Source organism: Perissodus microlepis, chromosome 4 (genome assembly GCF_051167445.1).
Source record: "Perissodus microlepis isolate ML-2025 ecotype Zambia chromosome 4, ASM5116744v1, whole genome shotgun sequence".
Classification (NCBI taxonomy): domain Eukaryota; kingdom Metazoa; phylum Chordata; class Actinopteri; order Cichliformes; family Cichlidae; genus Perissodus; species Perissodus microlepis.
Window position 1 is genome coordinate 5,016,377 of NC_140464.1, and position 22,774 is coordinate 5,039,150.

A 22,774-nucleotide genomic window follows, 5' to 3' on the forward strand; every position below is an offset into this window, starting at 1 on the left:
AGCAGAGGAAACACAAGAGAAGTGCAGTTACTTTAAATAAATCTCTAAGATTTTATTACATACAGTATACACACAATCTGGACCTGTGACTCTGCATTGAGACTCAAGGATGTAGGGAGGCAGTTCATGAAGTTCAATTTGAAATGAAAGGCAGTTCAGTGGGACAGAAGATGATATTTTACAGCAATTAACAAATTTAAATAATAAGTAAGAGTAAAATAACAAGTAAATTTAAACAAACAACAAAATTGAAACAGCTTCTGGCCTAAAATTCATCATTTCACACACCAGACCACAACAAAGAAAATACAAACCCTAGATAATATAGACAATATTAACATCAACAGTGACTGATGTCAGAGGGAATGAGGTAAAAGAGCACTGAGGATAAACATGTAAAGAGAACTGTATAAAAATACTGCCTGCCAGATGTAAAGTATCAGTTGGGTTTTTTTTAAGGACTAGTTCAACATTTTGAAAGATATTTGCTGTCTTAAGATAAGATAAGATAAGATAAGATAAGATGACCTTTATTAGTCCCACAGGTGGGAAATTTGTTTTGTGTCTTAAATAGAAAGATCTATTTGTCTCACGGCTTTCACGCACAAACTCATCGCACATGATGAGTTTTCACGTGTAGCACAAAACAGGAAAAAATCTGCTTTAGTCTGGTTCTTTGGTTTGAATTCGAGTGGCGCCTGGGCATGCAGGAGGAAACCACATACCTTCTGTATTCTCATGCTGGCAAGTTATAGACTAATAAATGAAATGACTGAGATGCATTTTTATATTTCCACATTTACATTTGGTAACAGCTAGAAAAGCTTCATAGCTGCAGTCAGTTCACGTGTGAAAAACTCTACTTTCATTTCCGACAAGGCTACGGCTGGATCAGGTGACCCTGCAGCATCCGTTAGTTAAGTTGCAATAGGCTCAGACTGCAATGAGCATCTCGTTTTACTCCTTTGTATCCTTTTCCCCAACCTCCCAGCCAGTCACGGCAGATGGCTTTCCTCCCTGAGTCTGGCTCTGCTGGAGATTTCTTCCTGTCAGAAGAGAGTTTTTCCTTCCCACTGTCACCTGCTGCTTGTTCAAAGGGGATCATCTGATTCTGGAATTTTTCGCTCCAAAATACGATAGGGTCTCAAACGTAGTCAACTCAAAGCACCTTGAGTTGACTACTGTTCTGATTTGGAACTATATCGATAAAGCAGAATTAAAACGAGTACTTTCTATCAGTATGCTAAATATAAAGCTACAGTTTACCTGCTAGTTTTCTCAGCCAAAACACTAGTAGGAATCAGCTATCCTGGCTATCTCCAAAGTGAAGTAAATCCACCAGTACTGGTGACCACCTGCAATGCAAGGCTTTGAAAGGATCAAACTGTCACTCTAGTGAAAAATTTAACATCCAGCAAAAGTGCACATTTTAAATTCAGCTTTTAAACTTGTTAGAAAAAGACATCACCTGTTAATTAATGAGATTTAAAGGTGCTAGTAAATGTTTTATGACCTTGAAAGAGAACCAGGCCAGCCGTTTTCCACTGAAAGCTACCTGAAGTTCTACATATATTTACAGTTAATGATATTAGTCTTTAACTGTGAATACATTTTTCCTCATTGCAAATGTCCTCAAAATGTCAAACTTTTCTTTTAAAAGTAATTTTTTTAAAACTTCCTTAAAGGGAAGCAAAGGGAATCTGAGCAAAATGAATTCCTGTTTGTGCGTTACAAGGCTGGTAAGAGCACCAGCAGACTTTTTTCATCAAGAGCAGACTCACATTCTCTGGCATCAGTTGAATTCTTGGACGTGTATGCGTTTGGGAACATTTTAGGTTTGGGTGGATTTCAGAAGCAAAATTATAAATCAAGACTGGAGTAGATAAGATAAGGAGGAAAAGAAACTCTTTCAGCATCCAACCACAGGGCAAAAGTCTCAGGCCTGGTTTTTAAGGGCCTTCTTGGGAATATTACACTGCATTGCCATCATGACATTTTAAGATCCGTGCATTGAAAAATTAGCAATGCAACCAGCTAGAAACCCACTCTGTACCTCCACTGAAGAGTGAAGCTGAAAGTGGTTAAAACCTGTCGTAAAAGTGGAAACAAATCGACTGTGAAACACGCTGGTGGTGAAATCTGATCACGGCAGGTCGCACGGTGGGATGGTGTGCCTTCGATCGTAAGCAGTGTCATCGCTCTCCTCACCGTCGCTTACTTCGCCCAGAACCCTCTCCCTCTCCTCTTCCTCCTCAGTTTCACTCTCTCGCCTCAGTCGCTCCCGCTCCCTGTCTCTTTCTCTCTCTCGGTCTCTCTCTCTCTCCCTGTAGGAGCGCGGCAGTGTGGGAATCTGAGAGTGTGAAGAGACCGAAATGAGATCATGCAGCCTGCACTGACTGACCAACATACTTAAATTTAACATGCTAAATGTTAAAGGTCTTTCCCAGGATGATGTCATCATAGTCATATTATTAGGTTCAAGAGTTTGAGTTTATCTGCATCCAGAAATCTTTGATGCATTATTAATATACATGATAAAGTGGGCATATTATATTAATTTATCTGTAGTTTTATTTTTGTTTTTTAAACTCTATTAAAGTAGCTTTACATGATTTGCAGTTCAAAATACTCCTTAGTTATCTTAATGCATCCGAAGGTTTTAACAGCAGGTGAGTGGGGTTTCTGTGCTTCAGTGTATCATATAAGGGATAAGCACTCTCTGTGATGTCATACAGAGCTAAGAATTGAAAAAAAAAGCCTTTAGAGTAGTGTCAAGGCTAAGCTTTTGGTATATTTATACTGAACTGGTAAAATGACCCTATTAAAACATTAAAACATCAGACATTTGGTCAATTACAAGTTATTAGGATCCTGCTAGGGTTTAGAAGATGTGACAGAATGTAAGCCAGCTGCTGCTCTTTTATCAGAAAAAAAAACTATAGACACATATTTGTAATATTCAACAAACTCTATGCTAAATAACAAGGACTGTAAGATTTAGATTTCTAATGTCTTTAAAGTATAAGGTAGAAAGTACGTACCTGATTGTCATGGCTGGGCAGGACACAATATCCCGGCTCTGTCCTGCGCAGGAGGCGTGGGGAATGAGTACGGAAAGGCCTGGGAGAGTGGGAACAGACAGAACGCGGAGAGGGAGAACTGATGGAGCGTGGTGACGGAGACCGGACAGAACGGGATGGCGAGTAAGTGATGGAGTGGGATTGGGAGAGTATGTGACTGTGGTGGTTTTGTTTGGGTGGGCGAGGGGAACGAGGAGGCAGCTCGGGCGGTTTGAGAGGGTCGACCATGTCCATCTCCGTGAGGATTGGTGGCGGAGGGACGAAATCGAGCTCTCCCTCTTGCGAGAGCGTTTGCATTTCGGCTGCATCAAGTTCGGTGAGCTCCGTCTTTGACAAGTGATCCACAATCCCGGCACCAAATGAGTCGCCAACAACATTGATGGAGGTACGCATTCGGTCACTGAGTGGACAAATGGCATCAGTGTCAGTGAGTGAAATTACGGCTTAGTGATACCAATATTACGTTAAGTGTCAGTACCCTAACATGGATTGCAGAGCAGTGATTTGTTATTGCCTGCTCATCAGACACCTGACTCACAGCAGCCAGTCGACAGCGATCAGCAGGCTGATGTCCTGGGTAGGCAGGCCGACAGCTGTCAGGATCAGTAGCATGGTTACCAGTCCAGCGCTAGGAATACTGGCGGCTCCAACACTGGCCAGTGTGGCGGTCATACTGGAGAGAAGAGATGGGAAAAAGGTATATTTAAATCATGCTTGCAGTAATGTGCTGTAGGCAGGCAGAAATAATCAAATTGTGATTTTAGTGACGATTCTGGCTTTTTCCCATTTTCACAGTTATGCTCATATGGCCTTTTCCAATCAGTCAATCAATCAAGTGCAACCCTTTCATCACTCCCTAATAGTTCAGCTTGAGTCAAGTGTCAGACATCCCTGTAACTACTGTGCTGCCTCTTTTTGCCTTTTTTTCCTATCTGCATAAATCAAAGGACACGCTGGGTGTCTTTAAATTCTGTGTCTAGTACTACTTCCCCTGTAAGAGTTTTTTTTTTTTAACTTAAATAAATTGTATTGTTTGTTACACTAATTGCTAATTATGTCAAATAAACAAGCTTGGAATACTGTTCAAATATTTGATATCATAATTTGTAACTCATTTGTAATTAGTAATGCAGGTCTAAGCTAAAGCAAATTAAATAGCATGGCCTCTATCAGTTTTTCCAATAGATATCCTTTCTTTGATTACATAGCAGTTGTATCCGCTGAGTGATGTGGGCTGGCAATGAGATCAGATGAACTGATCTGAAATTGAGGTTAACTTGAGTTCATGGCCTGCCTGAACTAATGGCATGCTGGCATATTGGGAAAGCACTTGAATTTAGGCTCTTCAAGAAACAGAGTCAAAGCATGCAGACATTACTTTTTTCATAGTTTTCTGAACACTCGCCAAAAATGGTAGACTGAAAAATGCAAAAGTAAATTAATTCCACATGCAAAAGGTGATGTGTGATGGAAAAAATATATGAAAAAATAATTAAACCCAACTGTAAAACCAGACCATTGTGCTCAAAAACTGCTGAAACACCAGAAAAGGCTAAACCGAAACCACATTTAATATTGGAACTCACCAATTCATGCTTTCACTGCTGATTCAGCATGTTTAGTCATGTGGCAGCCAAAAGCACAATTAGCTTAAAGTTAAAGACTTTGAATTGTAGCGAGAGGTGAGTTTTAGTTTTACGTGTTTATAATATCACCATATAAAAAAATCAAAAACCCTAATCTGTCTCCACCCACTAAGATTTACACATGGAGTGGTCCAGTATTCTGTTTCTCACACACCAAAAAGTCTCGGATTTATGTGAGCTCATTTACGTGTATTTCATCAATGCAATGCTTGTATAAAGTACACGAGGATAGAAAGGACTCAGTTCCTCTGTCCACAACAAAAGATGTTTCCTAAAGTAAAACTTTAAAGACTCTGAAAAATGCTGCTTGTCATGGCATGTCTGCAATTAGAGAATTATCAGTAACCACAGGGGCCTGCAGGCCAGCCAGTTTGGATACAGCTGTAAACTGTGATATTTACTGCATGAAGCTATTCATCTGTTATTAGTTACATCTCAATTGTGTCTGACAAACTGCAATGCCAATTATCACCACGCTGTGACTGGGAGATTAAGTGGGGCAGATTTATGTAGTGCATCACACAAAAACCATACAGCATTTTCTTAAAATTCGATTTCGTGGTAAACAGCCGTTGATGAAAGACACACAATAAACAACTTCAAAGTGCTGAGCGTTATTTGTAACCCGCGGCCACAACAAGCAGAATCTGATCCAAGCAGACTGGATCCAATCTCCTGCTCAAACCTCAGAAATGGGAGATGAATATTTCTTTACTTCCTTCCATATTTATTTCTATACCTCGTAACATACTTGATGCAAGTTGTTTGAAAATGAACTAAAGCATGCAGACTGTACACTTCTGTAAATGCAGAAAAGAAAATGAATGAACGAGTTCCAATGTGTTTGTGTTGCTGGTTTCTCGATAAAGATGCACCGAGACATTTGAATGAAATTATTTGTAATTTATCTGAATGTTGCCTAACACTAATCAGCTGGTATTTGTGCAGCCATAAAGGCTACAGATGCAGATTGCTAAACAAGCTTTAGGTGTTAGCTGGAAACTTAGCGCTCCTCTTGTCCAGCTGCAGTCACTTCTGGTTCCAAAACATGTCCATCTTTTATATACAGTCAAGTCAAACGTCACTTTCCATTCATCTATGTTTGACGCAGGACGAGAGACTTTAGGATGAGTCAGAACATAATTGATATTTTTCCCTTTTTACTAATATTTGAATCAGAATGAACTTTGACACAAAAACCTTACAGCAGGGCGGGCTGACACGGCATTCAGGGAATATTGTTTGTTATTATCCTTCTTAGGAAAAATAACAGAGAGCAGGACAAAAAAGGAACCTGTTCTGGTGCAATCAGGTGACAGAGACCGTGATGGAGGCTACTTACACTAATGTGCACAGCGGTTTATGTTTACATTCACACCCCCACAATTTCCTGTCCCATCCTGCTTTTGGCCAAAGCATGTGAGTAAATTGTGCCAGGTGATTTTTGCTCTGGCTAAACACATGACCTTCTATCACCTAGTTTACTCAGCTGATGGTGTAAACAACAACAAAAAGACAACAAACAGCTTGTCACAAGGGCCTCAAAGGTGCTCCAACATCCATGCTTAAGTATTATGAAGCGTTTCACGTCAATATCAGCACATATTTAAATGTATATGTAGAATCAGAATATATGCATAAAGTTTTATTATTTATTTGCATCTCATGTTGCGTCAGTTCTGATTTTGTTGGTAACTAAACTATTCTGTGTGTTGAAATAATCAATGCAAATGTTTGTATACTGGACACTACAAAAGTCAGTCCATCCTCTTTATAAACTGCACGCCTAGCTAGCGTTGCAGGGTAGCTCAAGCTTCTTCCAGATGACACTGAGCGAGGGATGTTGGTTCCTGCAAAGGTCATCGGTTCATCACAGCGCTGCAAACCAGATAGACAAGACAACCATTCTTGCTCATATCCACACCCTGAGCCCATTCTGAGAGACCAATCAACCTAAAATGCAAGCCTTTGCACAGTGGAAGGAAGTTGGAGCACTTGGAGAAAACCCACGCAGGCACAGGGAAAACATGCAAACTCCACACGGGAAGGCCCCAGCTGACCTCGAGGTGCAGATCCAGAACTTTCTTGTGTGCAACTACATTGCTAACCACTGTACCGCCGTATGGACTGGTTAAGGTCCAGTGTATAGATATTAAAACCACTTTGGTTTGTTCTGTTTCTTTTATGAAAAATGTAAATAGAAGAAAAAGCAGTGCTTGGAATCTGAGTAGGTTAAGTAGAAGATATATGTTTTTTTGCTCTTGGTTTTGGAAACGAATAGCTGGCTGGCAAAGATGCTGTAAGGCATCTTCAGAAGCAGCCAAGTAAGGAAACTATTAAAGGCTTATAGTTGATGTGGGAGAAAGAGCACTGGCACCTCAACGGTGCTGCTTTCTGATAATGAAACCTGAGTCATGAGAGTCAAGTCACCATGTGGTTTACCTGACAGTAACGATCTGCCCAGAGTCCAGGGTGATGTCATTCATTTGGGCAATAAAGATGGCAGCCACGGCTTCGTACAAGGCAGTGCCGTCCATGTTAATGGTGGCACCTATGGGAAGCACGAAGCGAGTCACACGCTTATCAATCTTCAGATTTTCCTCAAGGCAGCGAAAGGTGACCGGCAATGTCCCCGCGCTGAAAGAAGAAGGCCACACAAGAAGGCGAGTTAGAGGGAAAAAAGGTGCAGATGTACTCGGAGCAGGCGCAAAGTGTCTGCTGAGGGATATAAAATAGGCAGACAGGTGGTGAAAAGCATAAGTGCAGAGGTGAGGGCGAAGGGAAGAGACAACAATTAAAAAAGGCAGGAGAAATTTGAGTCGGCCGACAGCCTCGTCCTAACAGCTGGGGTAGGCCACTGTTTCAATCCTCCAACATGTGAATTAAAGGAATTTGATTCCCGGCCCCGCTGAGGTCGGGTCATAATATAATTAGAGAAAACGTTGATAGGATTACCCATATTCACTAAAGCCTCAGTAATGTGCCAAAATAACAGTTGGTTTCAGCAGCAATGCTGAATCCCAGGCAGGCTGGGCCAAGCCAAGCCGGGCAGGATACAGCGGGGCCAGTTTGGCTGGTGGCAACTAATCCGAAGGCTTAGATACTTACAACACAGAATCTGTCCGACATGGACTCGTCTATGATAGCCTGCGCTTTGGCTCTGCTGTCCTGATTTGTCAGTGTAGCTGCATAAATACAGATTTTTGCCTTCAGGCCTTTCAGATTTAACCCAAATAGCTGAAAGCGAGTAGCAGGCTACGCCGATCAATCATGGTAACTACAACAGCTGTCCGAGCAATACGTGTTGTAAAAGAAATATGTGACACACATGTGCGAACACATGCCCAAACAGACGACTTCCAAACATACATATGCACTTCCTGCAAGCTGTCATACCTGCTAGCAGTGCCCAAGGCTGTGATCCATGCCTGGAAGATCCCAGAGTAGAAAGCAAAGGGGCTTTTTCTGGTGATTGCAAAGAATATAGCGGGTAGGATCAAGCCCCCGTGGATCACCAGACCCACAATGACAGTCACCATGTACATGCCCAGCTGCCTGGCTACCACCTCCAGGTCCCCGATAGCTGCGATCTTTCCCGCAATCAGAGAGGCGATGCCGACAGGAGAGTACCTGGACAAAGACATCACAGCAGAAATTATTTGATTGGGACTGATTGTGGTTTATGTTCCATTAAACTCCATTTAGTATACACTATATATGTGTATGTACATGAATATTTCTTTCTGCTTTTTTAAACTGTCCAATAAGCAACAAAGCCATTTGAAGGCAGAAATTGTTTGATTTGATTGACTGACTTAATTTATTAATTATGGATGAATTACAACAAAGGACTGGGTGTCCACAGGTCTTTTGAAGGCTACTCTTTCTACTTTACTATTCTTTAAAATAATATTTAAGATCAAACCTGCAATGGAAAATACAAACTTTATATATAGTCAAGCACAAAAGTAAAAAGACAAAAAATGGCTTTGTTTAGGAACACAAGTGTGTGTTAATGTGAAAACAACATAATCATTGTCATCGTCCCAAACATTAATGTTTCACATGCAGTGTTATTGTTCTATTAAATATTTATATGAACTGGCTTCAACCACTAAGAGTTATTGGTGGTTACCACCATAGCTGTTTGTCAGTGAACTCACCATGTCTGCATGTTACTGCCAGGATCACATTTCAGTATTTTAAGATGTTTTCTGACACAACAACCATTAAATAAGCCAATAATTAGCCTATAAGCATCCTGTTGCCATTAACCATATTTACACATATAAAACACATTTAAAAGGGATAGCAGAACAATAAACAATGCCGCAGAAATGGTGGCACTGTGTTCTAGTAATCCATGTGGTGACATGACTATAAATTTTACAAGGCCTTTTATAAATTGATGTGAATTTAAGATATTTTAAGAATATTTAAGGAGCTGTAGCCACCCTGTTACTTTTTTTTAATGTCAGGCCAACGTTTTCGCCACCTCATAAATCTTTAGTCACTGTCAAAGAAGCACGTTTCTCTGCAAGGGGACAGGACACATGCTTGGATCTCTGGTTTCCAGCTCTGGAGAGCAGTTGTCCCTGTTCATGAATACAGACTGCAGTTATTGGGACACTTGAATTAAAGCGACTCCTTGTCCCATCATGAGACGGTGCATTCTCCCAGGTCAGCTGGCATCCAGTGACAGTTGTTTGGTGCAGTATGCCATGTATATGATTTGATAGATATGCCCCTTGTATGATGCGTGCTTTTTGTATACACTGGATTCTGTGTTTGGCTCGCACCATAAGCCCGTGAGTAATCTGTTTACACTGAGTGAGTGATACAGACAATGATACAGTTCCTTTGGTGTCCAGCTGCACATGTAGAGGAGGCTTAGAGGAGCTGTGAGACAAGCATCCTGCTGTTTCTCGTCCAACCGCCTACTCTACTCCTCCTTTCCTTTCCCATCCCCGCTCCGAGTACCGCTACACTTTCTCTGCACCACTTGCCTGGGCTCTGTGAAGCCTCAAGACGTGCACTGCTCTCTGAAGGAATGCTCTCACACGCATCTGCTTTCTGCTCTGCCACCAAGTAGCTCCTCTGTCGTCGATGGATCCATTACATTCTGGAGATCTTCCACCGCGGCTCCCCTGGGAGCCCACAACGCCATTCTGGGCCCCGGCTCCTGCTACTCCCCAGCATACCACAGACTCCAGCATGTCCCAGGGAAACCCTCTCCCTCTTTCCATCTGTCTGTGTCCTTCACTGACACACTTTCTCCCTTTTCCTCTTTGTTTTTTTTTTCTATCTGACCTTGCTGCTTGTTCCCACAATTTGCCTCAAGCACACAGTCTTCGCCTTATCCATCACTGTCTCTGACCGTTGTATGCGGTATCGCCAAAATGTCAAACGTTGGCCACCAAGAGGAAAAACAGAGGCACGCACTTTTTAAACACAGACACACAAATACGAATGAAGGAATACAAGACACCGACCACATGATCATGGACACCATCGTCATGATAATTTCATTGAGGATGTTGAAGAAGTCACACATGACCTTCCCACGCTCGCCCATCCGGCCCATGCAGATCCCAAAGGTGATGAAGAAGCCAATTAAACCTTGACGAAAACACAAAGCAAGCGAGTAAGTGGAAAAATGAGGACAAATAACCAAAAAGAGACCTGGAAAACGCAAGCGTCTCGCAATACGAACTCTGTTATCAACTCACCGAGGACGTTCATGCCCCATTTGTATTCCAGTTTTTTTCTGCTCACTAATATGGGCTCAGTTTGGTTTGGTGCTGCGACCGGCACCTTTTTCAGCACCGTCTGAACCTGAAGGAAACACGGGGCGACATTCAGATTATTCTGTGGTTTGTGCTGGGGTGCTTAGATTTTGTAACTCCCATTGTGTGTGAACAAACAAAGTTTTGGCAGCGGCACGACGTGCTCTGATTTCTGTTTAAAGAAAAGGCAAAACAGAAACATAAATACAACAAAGGGAAAGAAAAAGGAGACGAAAAGGCTGAAAGGGGGAGGACAATTCCCTGCTGCTAAAGCGGTGACTTACATGAATTTACTGAATTCCTGATGAATATGAACAAAGACGCAGTTTAAAATAAAGATGCAGACAGAAATAAAGCTCTCGGTTCACCAACAGATGCCTTACTGCACTAAATAAGTATGTGGCTTTGCAGCTGTAAAGAGATTAGCGGTAGCTGCAGGACAGCTGACCATCGCCCAGTTATACACAGATAACTACTTCTAATCATTCAGACGAACACGCATGACAGAAAAAACAGGATTGGACAGAAGAAGGCAACTGCAGCATCACGAAAACACAAGCTGCTTCCTGAATTGTCCCTCTTCGACGGCACCATTAGCACTAACTCACAATACATTACAAAGAATGGAAAAAAGCAACCCTAGATCTATTTTATATATGACTTGATGAATTACAATGGCACTGATTTATCTTCTTTTAGTATGTAAAACGTGTTTTCAGTGGTTCAGTTGATAAGCTCTATATTAGTATTTGTTTTAAACTAGATTATTACACTCTGGGCCCTGGGTGGGCAACAAACTGTCCCAGAACTGTTGAGGAGATCTGCACCAATGATCTGAACTCATTTCTGTTTAATATTAATTTAATTTTATAAGTTTATTACTGCAGCAATCCACACCAGTCCCAGTTTTTCATGTTGCCCCTTTAGAAAATGAGTTGCCCACCCCTGCTGGGGATGGGTTTGGCTTTGACTCCTGTGATCTTTCTGTGTGGAGTTTGCATACTCTCCCCACACCTGCGTGAGGTCTCTCGTGAGTATCCTGGCTTCCTCCAACAGTCCAAAGAGTTGCGTGGCCTCTTAGCCTCTTTCTAGCCAAATGAAGCCTTTGAATCAGTCCAGACAACATATGTAAAAATTGTTACGTATGAAGTTTGGAGAACAGCTAACCTCTCTGGAGAACCATAAGTTTTTAAGAACTCTGTCCGAGTCCTTCATTCTCTCAAACTGCTCAGTAATCCCTTATCCAGAAAAGCTCATCTCCTCAAATGTGGCCTGGGGCACAAGCAAGACTTTCCAATATGATACACTTTGGATAATAATTATTAGCAATAATAATTGTTGACAATCGCTGACAAAACAATCACAATTCAGGATCCAAGTGGTAGCTGTTTTGGAAACTTAAATCTGTAGTTTGCAATGGTTTTTCTAGTAAACTATTAACATGAAGCACATGAAGCACATGAAGCACATGAAGCGATGTCTGTGAACATTCATTCAAATTAAAGAGGAAATTTATCTTGAAAAATAAAAATACAATTTTAATAAACTTCAGATATTATTTATTTACCAATTTTTTCTCTATTCAGTGTAGTTTGATTATCATCACCTTAAAGCTGAATGATGAAAATTTCATATAAGGAATGTAGAGCCTTACCAAAAGCTTTGATGCTGAAAGTCCCAGCAAAGCAATACTGGGAAACACTCGCGTTTTATTAAAAGGAAACGTATTAGTCAAGAATCTTTCTTTGCTATGTTTATATTAACATTTTCAGTTTGCTTGAAAGCTTATGGTTCATGATGAGCCAAGATAATGAAGCAGTAAATGGTTAATGTGGAGGGTACCTGCTGGAAGCAGGCTTGCACCAGGTTTTCTGGGAAGAGGTTTCGAATCAGGTCAAGGAAAGCGTCCAGACTGCTGACTTCCTGGTTTTTCGTGGATGTGGATGATGAGTTGCCTCCCCTCAGTTTAGGGTTCCCTGGGTGGATCCCCAACACCAGGATGACCCCGAGGACGGCAGCGATTACAGTGGTGGACATGTAGTACACCATGGCTCGGCTACCCATCCTTCCACTGGAGCGCGCGTCTAGACCAGCAAGCCCTACAAGAGACAGACAACAGATTTAAAACAACGTGTGTCCAAGTCCACAGAGTCAATAACAGCGTCTTTACCTCGAAGCTCGAGTTTCCCAGTACTTTGAACTGCAAATACTTCCTGTAGAGTGTTTAAAGTTTGATACATGTTTTTTGGATAAACCGCTGGCTTTTTAGTTTTTAGCTTTTCACATGCTAATTCATGAATCAACTCAGGTGGCTTTAGCTGGCTAGCTACCTGCTAGGTTTTCTCATTTCAGTCACTAAGCTGGTTGTGAGTTTGATGATTTCTGGAGTATTTTTATCCAGTTACATGAGAAATATTAGAGCATACATAACTGATATTATAGGTCTGTTTTCCTCCTTAATTCGAGCATTTAAATTGCATGTTACTTACTTAAATCCTTAACACTCAACACGTGCAGGAGCTGTTCAGCCATGGAAACCCATACCGTGAAGCTCCCAGCATACAGATGTTGTGCTGATGTTAATGCTGGACGAGGTTTGGAACGCTGCAGATATTAAGACTTTTGCACTTGTTGACCCTGTTTCTGTTACTTTATAGGTCTGCGGCTTCATGACTGAGCTGCTGTGATTACTGAATGTTTTCACTTTGCAATAATACCACTTATAGATGCTTGTGGAATATCTACAATGCAAGAAATTTCACAAACCAACTTGTTGCAAAGGTGGAATCCTGTTACAGGACAACAAGCTTTTTAGAAAAACCTATTTTTTCACAAGTGTTTGCAAAGGCAGACTGCATGGGTAGGTACTTGATTTTATACACCTGTGACGATGGGACTGAAAACACTTGAATTCAAAAATTAATGCAGCATTGCTTTTGCCTTGGAGGCTGGATGCTGGAGCTATCAGTCCTGAATTCACTGTGTTCCGGTAGCAAAGTCAGAAAAGCTATGAAATACTGGATTTCTTTTTGCTTCTTAGCAAGGTAGAGTCATTCATATATCACTAGCAATACAGTGGAATGGTTCTTTATTTTTTTGTGCTTATAAACATGCAACATATTCACAAATAGAGTCTAGCTGAAGAGATTGCAATTAATTTCCAAAGGGTCCACCTTCAAAACTGTGACCCTTTTAAGGAGAGATTTTAAGGCAATAAAATTAATATTGAGCAGAACTGGGCACTTCTTATTGTAGATTGCAGATTTTTATTAACTGTGTATTTCTGACCTATTTATCAACACAACAGTGGCAGTGCAGTGGCAGAGTACGAGTTCTACAGTTTCATTAATATTTACATGGGCTGCCACCAACTTGGATGGTTAAGTCAATGTTGGTGGGGTTGTTTTCTGATTTGGAAGTCCGACTTGAGGGGAATGTTCCAGTTGAAAAATCCAACTAGGAAATTCCAATTTCCAGCTTCAGATGGAACACACCATAAGAGGAGTGGCTCAGGAGTTAGCTTATAACAGAAATCCACCCTTTTGTCCAAATATGGTAAGTTCTGACTAATAAGTACACGTAGTCCTGTAGACTACATGTACAGCAAATACAATAGTCCATTAGTTCTACTAATGTCAGAATTTAAATTTTTCTACAGTTAACATATTAACATGTTCAGTTTAGTTTATTATGGTTAAAGTTCAGGAGTATGAGGTTGTAGTTGGTTAGGAATCACTGGGGACAATGAGTGTGCCCTAAATTATGCACACACTGGACAATCATCCGTTACAGTGTTAACACAGTATTGGTTACTTTTTAACTTATTAAAACCAACATGATGCTGTCTATAACGGCCACACCTGTGATAAGGCTGGAGATGATAAGAGGCAGGATGAGCATCTTCAGCATCCTCATAAGGATTTCTCCAGGAAAGGAAACCATTGTGAGGGCGGCGCTGTCTGTCACCTGCATGTACCGCAGCATCATCCCAAAAACGGCTCCCATGACGACGCCTGAGGAGTGGAAAAAAATAAGCTAATTACAGAGTTTTGTTTTTGTGCAGCAGTTGTTTAGCCAATCATGTCTGCATTCATTTCCCAAACCATTAAAAAGGCATACTATGTTTCCATGCCTCAAAAAGTCCCATAATAGCACAGGCTATTGTTTTAGTTTCCAGACAAGTCGAAACGCATGCCTAAACACTACCTTATGTGCACATTTAAAAATCTAATGAATATTGGTTTAAAAAATGAGTTCCAAATGTCACAAATATGTAAAACTCAGTAGTAATATTAACCGTGTCAGAAATCAACCTCAGTTTATAACCTTTCAGCGGACTCATTAGCCTTTTTTGTGACGGCCCCTAACACTGTGTTTAACGTTGGAGATGCAAGAGATCGCTGATTAATGAGAGCCATCTACTGTAATGTAAACAAGTTCATATCAAGGTTTAAATCTAAGTGACAAATTGCAGACAAAAATAACACACTCCTTGACTCTGCAGGCCTTTTTTTGACAAAACACACAGCTGTGGAGAAACATACCAAAGTGTTTACAGTGGCAGAGCAAAGACAACAACAAGCCTAAGACATCTCATGGGAAAATGATCCCGGCGTATTTACATCAAGGTTTGCGTGTGGTAATTTTTGCTGCAGCATAAATTGGTCCTTTTCTTTTTTTTTTTAACAATAAAACTAACCTCAGTTGTAATTCTAGTCATTCAGTAAAACATGTGGGAATTTGGAGTGTTAAACTATGTGCATAAAAGCAAAACAAAGGCTTGTTTTGCTCCAGTATTTCTTCAAGTTATGCCCTCATCATGGCATCGCCTGAGTGCTTCTTTTCATGTGTACCCATAACCGTGAGTCCCAGCAGCAGGCTGTGTGTGTTGCGGCTACAATGGCCAGCATCTTTATACGCAATCTCTGTGTTGTCATCTCGCTGGTTTTCTTTCTCCTTCTCCTTGTTTGCGTTGGACTGGTTGGCTGTCGGCTGGTTTGTCATCCTGTCTGTGAGGACAGTGGAAAAGGTGGGTTTTAGTGCTGAATGACGACATGCTTTGGAAAGCAAACTGCAGCATCTCATAGCAATGCTTGATTAGCTTAGACTATAAATGTTTAACATAGCAAGGGTAGACTAGCAAGGCTTCACACTTTACTGCTGGGGGTGGTCGAGCCTATTTTTCAAAGGGGATTAGTGAAAACCAGAAGCACCTAAGGCTCACACAACAGGAATGTCCTGTGAGTATTTGGTTTAGGTTCTAAATGGAGGTAAATGCGCATAACTGAAGGCAATCCAAACACAGCAGGCAAGGCCTAAACAGGACATGAAGAAACAACTCAAGAGATGTAATCTGTTCATCATCCTTTAAATGGAAAATGATGAAACTGCCAGACTCTAAATACAGCACAATATGGAGGTGATAGAAGATAGAGGAACAGATTTAGCTGATTAGTGAGGTAAAGTGAGGTAAGGAATGACCCCCTAGAAGCAATAGGATGTGAACCCTGGATGTGTTACACGCTCTGAATGAAGCCCTGTGTACAGTGAAAGCATTTGTTCAAGTGTTTTTGATGTTTATCACCTACATTTCTCTTAAAACAGAAAGATAAGTCAAATTCATCTATAACGTTGCTTAATGTGCACCATCTTTTCTGATGGATTTATTAAACTGAAAAAAATCTGTACAAAATAATACACAACTAATAATTCAATTTAATTCAATTCAATTTTATTTATATAACACCAAATCACAACAACAGTCGCCTCAAGGTGCTTTATATTGTGAGGTAAACACTCAACAATAATACAGGGAAAACAGAGAAAACTCTAATAATCATATCAGACCCCTTAAGCAAGCAAAAACTCCTTTTTAACAGGAAGAAACCCCCGACAGAACCAGGCTCAAGGATGGGCAGCCACAGGGGTTATTCAGTTATATAGAATATTATCACGTGAACATAACGGACACTTGGAACTCTGGTGCTTTGAGACCAGCAAATGAAACAAGAAAGTTGAATCGTATCCGTTATCTGGACTTCCTAGTAACACCGAAGTCCCGAAGTGCTGTCTGTTGCCCAAGAAGTTAACATTAAGTACATTTCCAGACTGATCAAATATTTTTCTGGATAAACGAAAGTTTACCTGCTGGTGTTGCTACAAAGATAGCAGGAGGATCATTAATGTTCTGAGGCCTGTCTTCATAAGTGATACAACTCTCCTAACCCTATATTTTAGAGAAAGATAACACAGATTTTTTGGGAAAAAGTCTCAATGCTTTTAGATGTGTGTCAGTTAAAATGATTACTTTCTTTTTCTTCTTGATTAAGGGTTAGGGGTTGTCAAAGATGATGACTCACAACTCAGAGGGTCAATATTAATGCTCTGGGCACCATTTGACATCTGAGTGAAAATTAATGGCAATACATCAAATACTTGTTGAGTTACTTCATAGAAAGCTGTCACGGTCAGGAGCCTGCTAAATGAAAAGTCTAGGGATTAACAGAGCGAAGAGGCTCATCCTTCAAAGACTGTGAATGTCTGCATCCATCCAATAGATATTTAACCTGGACCGAAGTGCAGGAATGATGTCAGCATTACCACATGGACAGCATTACTGAAAAGAGTAATTTGATAATAATGAAATCTAAGTGTGCTGTCTCTATAAATCCAAATCACACCTACAATAATTCAAATATATCTATCTATCTATATATATATCTATATATATATATAGAGCGAGATATATATATATATATATATATATATATATATATATATATATATATATATATATATATATAAAGCAGAGTTATTTCCATCAAAACAATGAGGCATGGAGGAAGAATGTGTTTGCTGTCCAATAACATGACGCGTTTCCAGTCTACCAAGAAAATTTCAGAGACCCCACCGCTACCATCTCTCAACATTAATTGTACATAAACACATCTGGAGAGCAGCGCGGTCGTGCCAAATCCCTGTCACAAGTATGAGCGTCACATTTACAAACAGTCTGACTCAATGAGATAGCTGCAATCAGACATCATTATAATCCATCAATTTGAGCAGATGGCATACAGTCGTATACATTAACCAAAAGAACAATACACAAGGGAGGATGTGTAAAAAGATACCTACTGCTTTATGTGTTCACTTCCACGCTCTCACCTCCTGCTCCTTCTGGCCATATCTCTGCCCCTTTCTTGTCTGTGACTGTGTCCAGTCCAAGCACCAATTTGGATTTCCAGAGTTATCCCAAATTGGTGCGTATCAGGGCCGGAGAACGCCCAGCCAAGTTTCAATTGCAGAGATATAATCCTCGGTGAATGGAGTACCGAGGAGAGGAGGGGGAGGGGGTTCCTCTTAATAGTCTTCACAAATCCTCTTTTCAATCCTTATGCCATTCTTAGCATGAACATTGTTTGGTAATGTCAGCTGACCACATGCAATTTGCTTGCGTATGCGAATGAGAATAAGAGAAAGACGTCTCTCCCCTTTTCATCAGTGTTTACGACAACTGTCCGCTCCTTGTGTGGATTTAAATGACCACAGTAGGCGGAAAAAATTGAGCCCAAAAAAGTAAAAGTTTCAAACTGAGATGTGACCAGCCTACAAAAGGGGCTACTGCGAAGAAAATGAATGAGTAAAGTTTAATTTTTAAACAGACAACAAGAAAAACCAAAAATCCTGCTGAATGTGAAAAAGACTAATACTATGAGAATAACAATATCTCTCATCCTCTCCTTTCCTGATAAGAGACCTTGAAAAAACTAATCAACAGCATGTATCCTGAGATGAGAGCAGCAGTGATGAGTGTAAGCTGCAAAGACATCCTCAAGGACCTGATGCGGTGCTGCAAATCTGTCTTCCTTCCCCAACAGAGAGATTTCCTGCTCCAGGAAATGTCAGCGCTGCTTCAAGACAAAATGTATCTGGCCTCTAGGAAGCAACTCTTGTTGGGTTGACCTGCTGCTTTTCAACAGAGGAAAACCGAGACCATTTACAGTGTGGGAAGATTAAATTTGACTCCTTAACTTTCTAAAGTCTTGCCTGAAAAGCCCTAAACAGAATACAGAGCAAAAGCCATGCACCACATGGAATTTCTGCTACATCACGAATAAAATGCAAGAATTCAAGTCAGTGAATTCAGTTTGGTCAGCCAGCTTACAGTAAATCCAGGATTTCAGAGCAACATGACACAGGTATTACCAGTCTGCCAGGTAGGCTGCAGACACGGGGGCATATTCCTTTGAAGAGAGAACAACTTTAAATCTTTGCAAGAACTCTGGAAACACATGTTAGTGATAAGTGCTGAAACACAGCGGTAAAGGAAGAGGAACTTCAAAGCGAGTGAAGCCAGAGCAGAAATAAAAAAATAAAAGAAGCACTAAACCCTGCTGGTACAGTAGTGATAGCATTGCTGTTTACATGCCCTCTTTGCCAAATACAGACACCAGACAGAAAGCCTCCCACAGTGACTTTCAGAGTAATGGCGACTGGATAAACATGAGGTCCCTCAGTGTAAACACTGCTGTCATCCATCTGATGTGTGATGATGACCTGCGCAGCGCGTGACAACCATCACAATCGGTCTTCACATGAGGTCATGCACTTACGACACATCTTCTTAATCGTCATGGCTTCCAGGGCGACGGGTCACCAAGCCAGAATGAGTTAATCTCCCCAAAGAGCGAGCTCTGATTACTGTAAATGAGCCCAAGCAGCTGTAGATAAAAAGGTGCGCGTACAGCTCGAGAGAACTACCTCAGTTTGTCTGTCGCAGGCTCGTCAACCCCCCTCCTCATTTCCACCCACAGTCTTCCACATAAATAATCCGACCATTCGATCACAGACGTTGATCCAAGAGATCAAACAGATGCAGCTCTAACTCCCCGAGCTTAACGTTCACCGCGTACAAGCTTTTTGATTTCTTCTAAAAATCAACATACAAACATGGCTGCCACTAGATATACACAACAAAAATGTACATTTTAAAATCTGAAGTGAGCAACAAAGGACCGTGAATAATCGATTTGGCCATTTGACATGATAAAGTTGTTGTAGTCACGCAAACTATTGTTGTGAAGTGAACTTCTCTTGGTTTTTAAGTGAGTAAATGTGAGAATGTCACCTTCGCTTCTACGCAACTTTGATATATAAACTGTAGGAGAGGCTCAACTTTTTAATGTAACGAACATGAACTATAAGAGAACTTCTGCATCCAGATGGGATCACTGTGTGACGGCATGTAAACCGATCAAAGGTACGCGTCTCCCGCTAAATCACCTGATTCACTGGTGCTTTCTACACAGACTAAATTCCCATCAATAATTATTTTGTTCTTTCAATCGAGGTTCGCATTCAAATTGACAAACACAATATCAAATTGTGTATCTATGTAAAGATTTTCCGTGTGTGGATGTTACAAATATACGCTGCATTTTATTTTAAGGAACCATCTGTGCGTGCATGTGTGTGTGTGTGTATGTGTGTGTAACTCCGGGTGTGTACGGGTGTGTCAGAGGATTATGTCCAATGGTTGATTGTTTGGTGTGAGCCTTGCAAACGGATCGAGATATAATCCCCATCCTGCCCCTCCACCACCCTTGTTCAGCAGGGGAAGATGAGGATGGCCACTGCAGCAAACACAATAAACTACACAACGCACAACTTCCATCGCATATCTAATAAATGAAAAGATCTGGGTGTGTTATCCTGTTAGCACCATTATGCAATATCACAAAAATGAATGTGTTGTACTGTTGTAGCTGACGAATGTTTTGGTTTTTTTTGCATTAATCAATGATCGTCTGGTCAGTTACATGACAGAAAATCAACCAAATAACATGAAGTCTTCCTGCCACATAAATGGAAAAAAACAGCAAAGTCACACATTTGAGAAGATGACATCATCTTACAATCTCTCTCACTTAAAAATGACTATAAAGGTTCAAATTTGTTTTAAGCTCATAAATAATTAGTCATCAGGACAAATGGAAACTGCTGATTACTTTTCAACTTTCCTAAAAATGTGCATTTTAGCTCAAAGTTTCAAAGACCTTTTCAAATCTTCTTTCTCCTTTGAGTTTGTGACCATGATGGCGTTCCACGACAGAAAATCACCAGAACTGTATTAAAAATACACTCAGCATTTTTCTTTTAAGTTGGGTTACATTTATTTGAGCATAAAATACATTTTTGTTCATTAAACAGACAGAAAAAATAGTAAAATGCAAAGAAATATCTGAGTAATATCTTAACTATATAAACTTTGAGACTGTTTCAATTGACTACAATTTAATTTGTTATAGCACCAGTTTATAACAACTGTAGTCTTTTATGTTGAAAGGTAAAGGTTCAAAGATGAGACACACTCCCTTGAACAACACTTGGCAATGCTGTCGAGGAAGGCTGCCCTTTTAATAGTAAGAAACTTGAGGCAGAACCAGATTCGGCCATTTGCCAAAGGCCAATTTTGAGCCTTAAAAAACCTTGAAAGTCGTTTAACAAAACATCAGGTGGTCATTTGTATTGCAAAGATCTAATTTTACCTTGCAAAACATGAACTGAGCTGTAATTCACATTTGATTGCTGCTTTCAAACATTAACCCTGGTGGGATAAGATTGCCTGCTTCTGCTGCTAACACATATTTGTAAAGCTGCACAATAACAGTTACACTCAAAGACAAGAGATAACGCGCACATGCTGCACCGCAAAAACGCCGTAATGGCCTTCTCTCCCTACAGACACCCGTATTCTAGATATCAGCGATGACAGATACACAGCACGAGTGTCCGTGCACTTCAAAGCAGAGCGCTGCCAAACTCCTTCAACATATGCACAACTGCCTTCAAACACATGCCTGGCGTATGAGTTTACCAGATCGCAAAAGCAGCGGGGTTACAGTCAGTGAAGGTCAGTGTCGACCACATCAGGTCTGTACACACACACACGTGAGCGCACATGGGTATAGATGCTGCCTCTTGACTGTTTGACAGTGAATAACAGGAAACTTTTGATACTAGATAATCAGATTCAGCACCAAATTTGGATTTGATAAATGCTGTGTAATCCAATGCCTTCTAGTGCACAAAGATATCTCACTTGCATTTCCTGTCAGTTCACACAAGTTGAAGATCACCAGTAGAATGAAATTAGGCATGTCAGGAGGAGGCTCTGGATAATATTTCAGAAGTGTCCTGAGGTTAATTCAAAGGAAGTCAAGGATGTGACAAGCTGACATCAACAACTAACACTTTATGTCTCAGGCCTATCTGTTGGACAGCGTTACATAAACAATAACAAGAAGAAAATCCCAACGTCTCAGAAGATACAAACAATAAATGTGGCAGCTTTATTTTGCTAAGATGTGAGAATAGGTAGAGTGAAAATGAGAGAAAAGACTTGAGTTCTTGTGTGTGTGGTGTTGTCTGCATGTGCGTGTGTGAACACATGTCAACACAGACACAGACACGCACCCCCTCCCCTCCTCTCTCACGGACGATAATCTGAGTGCATTAATCTGTTGTTTGAACTCCTTAAGCACAGACTGTCTATCACATCTGCTCTCTTCACCCCAGTAAAGCTCTGCAGTTTATAAACTCCCTTTTTCTCCTCTCGCTCTCCTTCCTTCTCCTGTCTTTTCCTTTTTTGATCTGTCGCCGCAATTTCTCTATCGCCTCCAGCAGGACTACATTTAACACAGCTCATTCCCTTCATACAGTAAATCCATCTTCTCATTTGGCCACCAGACCTTTTTGGAAACTTCTTATTCCAGCTTTGAATCTCTCTGATCCCTCTCTGATCTTTCTTTCTCTTACTCACATCTGATAAAACATTACAGGGCCCACATGTTGAAAAACTGAAAAATCACCCAAGCCAATGTCTTTAATGAAATAAAACCCCAAAACATTCACAATCTTTGCGCAAAAAAAGATGAAACAAACCATTAATGTGTCTGGAAATAAACACTGATTAGTCACAAATGATACAATAACTGATAAAGGTGACAAATGACGCAAATTTAGCGCATGTGCGCGAGGCGTGAATGATTGGAGAGGAGAATATAAAAAATGACAACAAGGAGACGGACGAGCTTACCTGCTGTCTGTCGCTGTCTCCCTTCCGACAAGAGCGAGGCATCGGGAGAGACACGCAGCGCAGGGACGTGGAGATGATGAAGACGAAGAGGGGATGGGAGGCGAAGTCACAGTCCTTGCGTCATCTGAGGAAATTTGCAGATTAATACAACAGCTTGATGCT

At 40.8% G+C, this 22,774-nt stretch overlaps 1 protein-coding gene across 2 annotated transcripts; it reads right to left on the reverse strand.

Annotated features, from left to right (window-relative positions):
- Positions 1-27: 27 nt before the first annotated feature.
- On the reverse strand, positions 28-22,774 carry slc1a9 (solute carrier family 1 member 9). Of its 2 annotated transcripts, XM_084925186.1 has the most exons (11): positions 22,613-22,774; positions 15,366-15,521; positions 14,373-14,525; positions 12,355-12,611; positions 10,456-10,561; positions 10,219-10,345; positions 8,123-8,356; positions 7,169-7,363; positions 3,619-3,753; positions 3,042-3,480; positions 28-2,350 (listed from the first exon to the last, which is right to left on the reverse strand). In XM_084925186.1, the coding sequence occupies exons 2-11, from the start codon at positions 15,514-15,516 to the stop codon at positions 2,144-2,146; spliced, it is 2,004 nt and encodes a 667-aa protein (XP_084781312.1). In that variant the 5' UTR covers positions 15,517-15,521; positions 22,613-22,774; the 3' UTR covers positions 28-2,143. The 2 variants fall into 2 exon arrangements, with proteins under 2 accessions (XP_084781312.1, XP_084781311.1); XM_084925185.1 differs by lacking the exon at positions 22,613-22,774 and having other exon boundaries at positions 15,366-17,159.